The sequence below is a fragment of the Anser brachyrhynchus genome (assembly GCF_964034855.1).
Source record: "Anser brachyrhynchus genome assembly, chromosome: 2".
Classification (NCBI taxonomy): domain Eukaryota; kingdom Metazoa; phylum Chordata; class Aves; order Anseriformes; family Anatidae; genus Anser; species Anser brachyrhynchus.
The window spans coordinates 156,909,330-156,919,457 of NC_137695.1; the positions used below are offsets into that span (position 1 = coordinate 156,909,330).

General features: G+C 38.8%; 1 protein-coding gene across 17 annotated transcripts in view; it reads right to left on the reverse strand.

Moving 5' to 3' along the window:
* Positions 1 to 10,128, reverse strand: part of TRAPPC9 (trafficking protein particle complex subunit 9) — a 556,529-nt gene that overhangs the window by 292,739 nt on the left and 253,662 nt on the right. The window contains exons 22-23 of one of the 17 annotated variants that reach the window (XR_013947306.1): positions 6,368 to 9,368; positions 5,846 to 5,984 (exon numbers count right to left, since the gene is read on the reverse strand). The exons of 14 other annotated variants lie outside the window; for them this stretch is intronic. Coding sequence is in view for 1 of the 3 variants with exons in the window: in XM_080582091.1 (XP_080438217.1) it covers positions 9,220 to 9,368 (149 nt within the window). In the remaining 2 variants the exon portion in view is untranslated. Of the gene's footprint in view, positions 1 to 5,845; positions 9,369 to 10,128 lie in introns of those variants that run through there. 2 more of the 17 variants (XR_013947307.1, XM_080582091.1) reach the window with 2 other exon arrangements.

The following is a 10,128-nucleotide window of genomic DNA, read 5'->3' on the forward strand; positions in this document are numbered from 1 at the left end:
TGAATACAAAAGAATAAACTGCCTACAGAAGCTTTCCGAGCAGTTCTACCACCATCCAGCCCAACTGCAAGACTTGCAAACATAGTGAGCACAGTATTTATTCAAGAAACCAAATGATACTGTAAAAGATACGTATGCTAAAGGTATTAATTGTGCCCAAAAGCCTCAACAGTGCAATTGCTAACTCATAGCACACTAAATGGAAATGTGAAAATGAGAAATTGGGTGATGACAGCATTTCACTTTGCCTTCTCCAACCAACCTGGTCTATTCTGCAAAGCGAAAAAGCATGTATTACCTGCTTAACTTACTGTCAAATATAATCTGTTTTTAAACATGGGGCAATTAACTATTGAAAATAAAAGGTACTGACACTATTAGAGCTTTATCCCCCTGGCTGAGTCGCTGTGCAGGTAATGTGCGGTGGCTGCAACTTCTGTTTTACAGAAGAAAGCCACATACCCCTCAAGGCTGCAACAGCACAGCTGCTAATTCTGAATACCTCTCTTACAACTGGATCAGTAAACTCCAAGCGGGGATGAACAAATAAGGTAGGTGGGGGATTTTAAAAGGCAAGTGAAACAGAAATAGAAGTCTTTTTTTAGTAAGAAAAGCCTGGGGGAGATCTCACCACCGCTTTTCCCTGCTGAAAAATGCTATTTGCTTTTTAATTAAAGCTTTTGCGGTTTCTTTTTGCAGCCCAATTTTCACTGAGCAGCAGCACGTCTGTGGAGATGAAAAATGCACAGAGTAATGAATTTTAGATTTGGAAGAAGTCAGCTCTAGAAATAAAAAAGGCTTCCACACGTAGCCAAGATTTGAAGGTGAAGTGATTTAATGGCTGACTCGACTCATTATAATTATCATTATTCATGTCGTGGTGCCACCCAGAGGCTCTGTGTTCGGCACCGTACTAATAATATACTTTCAACAATAAATCTGTTTGCAAAACTATGCAAGGATGTAAGGGACCAGGCAGACTTGAAGCAAGAGGAAGAGTGCATGCACGGGAAGTAGATGGGAAAAGAAGTTTCAGCAGACAAGTACCAACACATTTGTTGATACGACTTCGCTTGTTCAAACAGGAAAGTAAACTCTTGTATGGTGAACAATTTGGCATGGTTTATATCAAGTCAAAATAAAAGAGCTGTATGACAATGCTGGTGTAATAGAACAGCAAAAACCAATTTGGTGCTTCCAGTCAAAATCTTTAGGCTTTTAATCTACGTTAGTTTATTCCTTTCCAAGTGAAAAAGTAGGCTTTCTTGGTAGCAAATTTAGCAAAACTCTTTGCTGACAGTTGCCAATAACCTTTCTCATTCAGGAAAACCTGTTCTTTACGTAACTCTCTAAATTAATAATTAAAAATAATTAAAAATTCTGATTAGACATACCCAAATATGATACGTGCATCAGAGCAGTAGGATAGGGCACAGCTCTGAACGTACAGAGGAGGTGGAGGTGTCAAGCTATTGCCTTTTACGATCTCTCAAATTCTCCAGGTCAGACCCTTCACTACGTCAATCACGGAGCTCGTGTAATTTTCTCACCAAAATTTAGCTGTGATTCAACTGACATGCAATGACAGTTTCTTACATTGACAGAATTGACCCTAATTGCAGTAAAAAAAACCAGCTAACTAGCTGTGATGCCGTGGATGTGGACTCCAGAGCTTTGCAATGCTTACTTATTTTCATTAGCTCTTCTAAAACTCGTTTCCAAAGGATATTTACATCTATGATGTAAAAAACAAGAATTAATTTGTTTTAACTTTTGTGGTAATCAGATCCAGCTGCAGGAAGAAATAATTACATTAAAATAATTCTAATTATTGAACCAAATAGCATTCTACTTCCCAGGTACCTTGGGGCTCATTGTAGGTGAGTAAAGCAGAATATTCTACATTTGCCACAAGAAAACTCAGCAGCAGTGATATTAATGTATATTTTCTGCTTTATTGCCTTTGAATGTATCACTGCTTATCATCCAGAAGGTTTTTTCAGCCCATATTTGTGCAGTCAGAAGTCTATGAAGTACCAACAATCTCTAGGAGAACACTGAACCAGACCTCCCTCGATGTTTACCGAAGACACACGTCTATTTATTCTCAATGGCACAGCGCTACTGGTTAAATAAAATATAACTGCAGTCGGTAATTCCCAGTCAGCCCTGTAAGGATACAAGGTCAATTATTTCATCCTTGTAAATTAAAGACTGGAAACAGCATACCAAATAACTAAAAGCCTAACAACAGACAGGCTGTTTTCATTACACTTCATATCAATAACAGTTGTCAAAATGAAAAGAACTGAATTCAAGCTTCATTTGCTTCCTACAAGCCATTAGTAAATGTGTAAGTTTCTGTTTTGATAGGCAAGGGAAGCCTTTATAGTCTCATAAATGTAAAAATAAAAGATCTAATTTATTCACTCATCAGCAATGGAGGATATAGTTTGACAAGTTTATATGCCTGAACACACACACACCAATTAAAATGGTGAGGATGGATGATCACGTAAATTTCTGGTGTACCACATATGGCAACCTTGTGAGACTGTCATGAAAATTAGAAGATCTTGATCCTGAAGAAGACATCTGCTCCATCTCCTTTTCGCACAAGAGGCTCTTGCTACACCTAATCATTCCTGAGGCATTTCTGCTTAGTTTGGTCTCCCAGGCTTCCATGGCAGAACTACCAGGTCCTCACTTTACAATCTCTTCCATAATTTTGCAATAAGTCACTATTATTCCAAATACCCTGCATACATCTCTTTTCCTGCAACTTTATTTCAGCATTTGTTGTAACCAGAAACATAAAAAGTCTTATTTTTTGTTCTTGTCTTTTACAGCAGACATAACAGAGATCTGTTGTATTCCTCCTGGTCTACTCTCAGGTTAAGTAACCCCAAATCTCTCATTATTCCCTCAGATCGTGCTGTGTAGATGTCATAACCATGACATCTTGAACGTACTTCGAATTCTCTATTACAAATCTCTACCCTGCTGGAAAGGCATACCAGAGCACTAACAAAGTCCTCCTGCCTGTTCTTCATATAAAAAATCTTACTTTTTCAGTTCATTTCTTAAAGTTATTTGGAATTTTAGTTCTGCGTTCTGACACAGTCGCAACCTCTCCCACCTTCTTCACATCTGCATATTTAACAAGAATCCCTTCTAGTCCACCATCTGGGCTGGTAATAACAACTAATCAGCAAAAGTCTTTGCTGAGCTCCATTCGACATCCTCCCAGTCTCACAACAAGCCACTCATAACTGCTCTCTGAAAATGGTTTTTCAATGAGCTGTGTATTCACCATATAGCACTATGACCTAAACCACCTTTATTCAGCTTGAAGTGTCACGAGAAGGAAAGTCCAAGACCTTACTAAACACCCCAAAACATGTCACCCACCAGTAATTCTCTCTCATTAAGTCTTGCCACTTTCTCATTGAAAAATCAGATTGGTTTGACACCATTTCTTTTTGACTGGTTCCTGTTGATCGATCTTTATCCGCTCATTTGAGGATGTTAGTGCCTTTGATTTTTTTTTCTTTAATTCTAAAGGATAATAAATAACAAGGATAATAATCTGTAATAGTTCCAAGTGATGAAGTGGATATAGCAATATATCAGCACTATCAGTCTGATGAGCGGCATGCATTCAAAACTCACTCGAAGTGCCAAACAACAACTCCACCAGGAAAATATGCTGTTGTAAAGAGCAGACAAACGACACGCATCATGTTCTTTCCAACTCAATCACGGAAAATAAGTTGTTGACCACCTTAAAGTTTGAGCACAGCATTCATTCCTGGTGGACTTCAGGTTTACATCTGCCTCTGCATTATGGCTCTGAGATAAGAGTCTCTTTTTAAAAGGTGGTAATAAATGGCTTTGTAGGAACATTGGTATTTCTGTGAGTCAATGTTTCTTGTCTGCCAATGACTGTAGATCAAACCCACCGAGTGCACAATTAACAGCCTACTTTTCCAATTACGTACCCTCCCAAAAGCCGAAGTTGATATAGCTGTCGTAAAGAAAGAACACGATACACCATATCTGAACAAACTGCTATATAAAAGGATACAGATTTATGTTTTCTAAACAAACAATAACAACAAAATACAGCTACCTTATCTGAAGGCAAATATGCACCAGGACAGCAGCTAAGCATTCTTGAAATGCTACTTTTTTTTTCTAATCTTTACCAGCTTCTCAGTCACAAGTACCCAACGCCTTTTAGCTGCTTGGTTTGAAACAGAAAATCAAAGAGATCAGAACCAGGAGGAAAGCAAACAGGTAACCATGCTCTGGTTCAAAAACTGGGATCCATTTTGCCCCATTGTCAGAAAAAAGTCTTGAGCGTAGCTCTACATTCACTGTAGAGCAAAATTTGCCTGAAAATATTAAAGAGAAATTGGGAATGTTACAGCAGAATTATTCAGAACTTTCTTCTTACTGCCTACCTACAGGTCGTCTCCATAAGCAGAGATTTTAGAAAGTGCAGTCTCCTTCCTGAGATAGAAAAACACGACAAAAATTAGAAGTAAAAGATTTTTCCCTGCTTTTTCCAAACATTTAAGAGGTGAGAGAACAGGAATACTGATAGTTTTACATCACAAGCACAGGTCTCCCATAACACAGCTCACTCAACAGGATTTGCAAACCCAAGACGAAAAGAAACTTTAGCATTTGTAAGCGGATACTGAGCAAGCTGCTAAGAAAGTCTGTCTTCAAGGCAAGTGTTTCTGCAACACACTTCCCTAGTCTACAAGACTATTAGTCCTCAGTTTTGTTTTTTCCATACTTAGTCCAGAGTGTTGCAAAGCAGTAATCTTCTTAACACCTCTTTGCAACAGTAAAAATTGACAAGAATTTAGGTACAGTGTAAGGAAGATCAGTACCTTTCACTGTAGCCATAAGAAAATACCACATATATTGGCTGGAATCTCAGAGGTTAAAACTCCATCAGGGAAACTTGTCACTTGTGGATAAAGATCTCCTGAGGTCAGCCTTAAGGACCCATCTTTAGATACCTTGCTTTCTACTCCCATTTCTTGCCGTTACTCAAAGCTGAAATTGCAGCAGAATAGAATTGACATTAGCTTAACACGCTGAAAGACCATTAAATCCCTAACACCAATCCTGCCTTGGATTAGCAAGAATACAGACAATTTTATCCCTCGAGACTTGCTCAGGGTGACCCGTGACAGGGATGCGATTCTCATACCTGATGGTGAGATCTCATCAGGGTGGGTGGGAAAAGAGCCTTTAGTGATAAACAGTCGCATTTTTCATGAAATGTTTGTGATGAAAGAAAGCAGGTCCAAAGAAAATAAATCATACCCCATCTGTTTAAAAGCATACCGTTATTATCCTCCTATAACAAATCTTGTTCGGATCCAAAAAATTGTACTTTAGTACTTCTCCCTGCGCTACAAAAATTAGTTCCAGGGGAAAAACAACTGACACAAGGTAATTTCATAACAGTGTGGCATTTATAAAAAATTAATGTTTCTGTTAATTGATTGGCTGAAGGAAAATGTGGAGACAATCCAGCTAAGTTTGAGTTTGATGACAATGCTTGCAGAGAAGGAAGGCAAAAATCCCAGTGCGTCTGGCTCAGGCTTGTTCACATGTACCAGGTGTCTTAATAAACAAAGTTTATTCAGCACACTCTCCGTATTTACTTGTCCCCTTTCTAGTATTTTTATTTTTTTTAGTATTTTTTTTATTATTTCAACCAAATTTGACAAATGTGGCTGGTCGATGTTTCAAAAAACAAATTCACAATGCTAATACAAAAAGGTAAAAAGTTAAAAACAGCTCAGCTGGATCATTCACCTTTTTTTTGTCCCCCTTTTTCTCCTTTTTTAATTTAAGCTCCTCAAACTCAACAGCAGACCACAATTCGTTTCTTGTTGTGGCTGTGGTGATGTGAATGAATGACATAAATGTAGGTAATGAAACAGCAGGGTCAGAGTCTGGAAAGGGATAACACAGGGCAGAGATGCAGCACGGTTTTTTAGGAGGCCACAGGCAGGGAAAAATGCCTTTATTCTGTTCTTCTCCCCTTGCCTTTGTGCCCAAGTAAGGAGAATAAGTGCAACATCTCTCAGATCCATACCAGAATAGTCAATATACGTGACAGGGAATGATGAACCTGAGAAAACTGGCCAAAGAAGTTGGTTTATGCACGTCAACAAAATACATACTGTATTTTTGGCAAGCAGATTTCACTAAGAATTAATTTCAGCACCATACTTGAACCATAACGTTTCGCTGGGCTCCCAACGTTCAGAGAAGTTTGTTCCTTACAGTACCGGGGTCCCAGACCTCTTCCACTCTGCCTCACCCTGCCAAATACCTGCATTTCACCCCAAAAACCTGGATTTTGTTCCTGTGTGATGTTAAGACATAGGCCAGAGGAGACATCTCCTTCCTGTTTGTGCAGAGCACTCCGGCTTGATGCTGTAAGATAAAGCAAATGTAACTTTACGTGACTGCAAATGAAAGCTGTTGTGGGCTTTTGGCTTTGTTTTCTAACATGCAAACTGAAAAAAAAGTGGGAGATAGCAGAGTCTGTTCAGACCTGAAACACTGCAAGTCCTGCTTATAGGGGCTGGTAACTCTGGTGTTCAGTTTTACTCTTCTCACACAGGACTAAACTGAAACAGAAAAGGATTATTTTGAAAAAAAGCAAAAGGAAAAAAAAATACTTCCTTATGTTATTTTAAAAATCAACATCTCAGTACTACAACATCTCCTTTCTAAATCTACGTTGAAGCTTCCACGTTACAACCAACAGAAAAAAGAGACACGAAATACGGGACTTGAAAGTTTTCCTCTGCCGGCCTCCTGCCAGCTGTCTCCTCCTGTGCAGAAATGAGCACTAACTAGGTACCTTCTGGTAGTTATCAACAATACGTCTTGCATACTCATTTGGGGGCTCTTTTTAAGTATTTATTATCAACATATTTAACTACAATTATCTCTTCTGCCTTTAAAAAAAAATAAAAATTTAATCTGCATTTCATTTGTCATTTCAGCATGATAAAGTCCCATTTATTTAGACCCATATCGCTATGAACTATGATAAACACTTCAAAATAAATTCACTTAGCTAAGCTATTTTACTAAATGAATGCAATCTGGACATTTTTAAAGCAGTCTTAAAGAACATGCGATACTGCTCGTTACAAAGGCAGCCTACAACTAGCAGGCACATTTTTCTGAAAGCAGAGCTTGAAAGTGAGCTCACATTTGCCAACATTCTGTTTGAATTTGGGAAAGAAACCTTACAGAACTTTCCATTGATAATTTCCCTTCTACTGTGATTGATGGTGACCTTTCTGCCAATGTATTAGATAGATACCCTTTGCAGACTGGAGATTTCTTCCTTCAAAATCCTATAGTAGGTTAATAATAATATTTTCACGGGCACTAAACACTAAGTGCCCATATTTCTAACCCCAACCTCTTTTTCCACCTTAGGAAATTCTCAATTCAACATTTTCTTTTTTTTTTTTTCTTTCCGATATGAATTTGTGATACTAAATGAGCATTTGTAAAATAAAAATTACAGATTAAGCTCATTCTCATCGTACCTATAAACGACAACTTCAAGTCACTGGTTCGGGATCCTGCAAATTGCTGAGGGATTATTGCAAGTGAGGCTATGTGGGTATGTTACAAGCGATTAGGCTTCACCCACACACATAATAGACCGTCATATTTAACCTTTCCTTTGTCTGCACACCCAGTTGACCCAGGCTAACTAATGACTTCCAGGAGGTGAGACTACCAAATGACCTGAAAAATGTGCAGAACCACTTGTTTTCCCAGAAGAATTCTTATCGCCGGGGGAAACAGGCACCAGCATTGTCAGGCTGTAACAGCCTGTCAGCAAAAATTCCCCATAATTAAAAATACTGATACAAATTCATAGTTCAGAAAACAAGCTGAAATTATAGGATATTCTTTCAGGTCTTCTGAAAATTGATTTTTGAAATGAGAAAGCAAACGCAGGTTCACTGTGACACCCCATACTGATAAATGGATACAATTTTTTTCTGCAATTACTATATTTACAATAGTGTCAGTACCTGATATTTACTTCAAAGCCAGGGGCACTCCCAGCAACCCCGGTGCATCTCATCTAGTCACCAAGCCCTGAGCTGAAGAGTTGTCGTGTAGCTTGTGAAAGACTGAATTAATGCACACAAAAACCACCTGCTTTGTGTCTCCAGATCTCTCTACTTACATCAGAGCCCCCAGCAACGTTGTGCAGCTCCAAAACTACCCACTGCTGTTGTTACCAAAATCCTCGGTAAATTCATTGGTGGTCTGAAGCATGGTCTGAAACAGCTGAATAAAAACTATTTCCATTACTAGTGGGCATCTCATCCATTTCTATTTGCCATCAACGTTTGAACTTTGGAATAAAAACTTATTTTTTTTCTTTTTCCTCTTTCAAGAGCGTATGTTTCCTGGGAGCAAATACACTGACAAATATAAGATATAAATAATAAAATATGGATGAACTCTTATAATGTAATGGAACATTCATGGGGATGAGTACAAAACCATATTTATAACTTATCTATATTTTATGTACAGGAATATTTTGGTATTTGGTTTGGTAACCCTTTGTTTGATGCCTCTTAAAACAAGCTTAATGAATGCATTAAACAGAGAACAAACCAAGCCCCCCTCCCTTGACTTTGTAGGACCATCATTTTTACTACTACTGACACTTACTCCAAGTAATGTTTTTATTTTCTGAAATAAAATATCACACACTTATCGTTAACAAACTGTGAACATTCAAATCCAATTCTGAAATCCAAAATTTCCTTTAATACTGATGATTTCTAGCATGTAAATCTAGGAATGAGGGAAGCTAGCCAGTGCAGCACAGCAAACTAAGGCTGACCTCACAAATATCGGGGAAATTTCTGAATTTTAAAGAAAATCCTCAAACTATTTTTGCAGACATTGCCAAAGAGCATCGTACATGTTGTATTAGCATGTCCCTAGCATGACAATGGATCAGGGAATGGTGTCATGCTCTCTGATGGTCAGGCTTGTTTAAATCAAATAAATATATATATATATTTATTTTTTTTTTATGAAAATCCCTGTATTTTTCACGTTGTCTGAGGACGGCCAAGCACCACGAGCAAGGACCACAAGTAAATTGCAGGTGTACGGCAATAATCACAGCTCAATCTCACAGCTGAGGGATGCTCCGATGGGGAGCCATGGGCTGAAGCCGTAAGCACGCCACCGGCGCGGCTGAGTTTCGAAGCACACATCCGTGCCACAGCCGCACGCAGGGCTGCTAGCGTCAATTTTGAAGAGAAAGCCTGGCCAAAAAAAAAAAAAAAAAACCATCCTATTTGTCAACACTGTCAAGCGGCCACTCAGACTACACATACACTGCTTGAGATACGGCCAGTTTTTAACGGTTTCCAGTATTTTTGTACCTTTTTTCTGGGTACAGAATTGCTCCTAACAAACCAGAATGGGACGCTCACTTGACGGCAAGAAAAAACCATCTCCGCAGTCCCCCGCACGTTGCACTGCATGTTACTGCAAGCGGCAGGACATGATGACCGCCTGGAAAATTCAGCACCCAACCTTTTGACAAAAAAAAAAAACAACAAATTGAGCCACTACCAAAGGCATTTTTGAAAGAGGGTAAGAAGTAACTGGAGAACAACAGATGGATGTTTTTGTAGATTTGCCGTGGTAATTAAACTGAGATAGAGGTATCACTTAAAGCTGTTGCTAATGTAAAGTTTTGTACATGGACTGAACGCAGACCCACAAGGGTACAGGAGAGAGGAGAAACTGTTTTTCCTAAAAGCCTCTTTAGGTTAAATCTCTTGTCATGGATAAAATATTACTATAGAAAATTGTGAGCTTGCAAGAACATGTCGTAGGAATACAAGCATAACTTGCCATAAGAGCTGGCAGGGAAAGCAAGCAGGAACACAACTGCAAATGCATCCCGGCAGCGAGACAGGACACAACCCTGAGCCCCCAGAATTTCTGGTCCAATTACCACCAACATGTTTTCCTACAATAGGACTAGAAATTAGTTTAAATAGCGCTCGCTTGGAA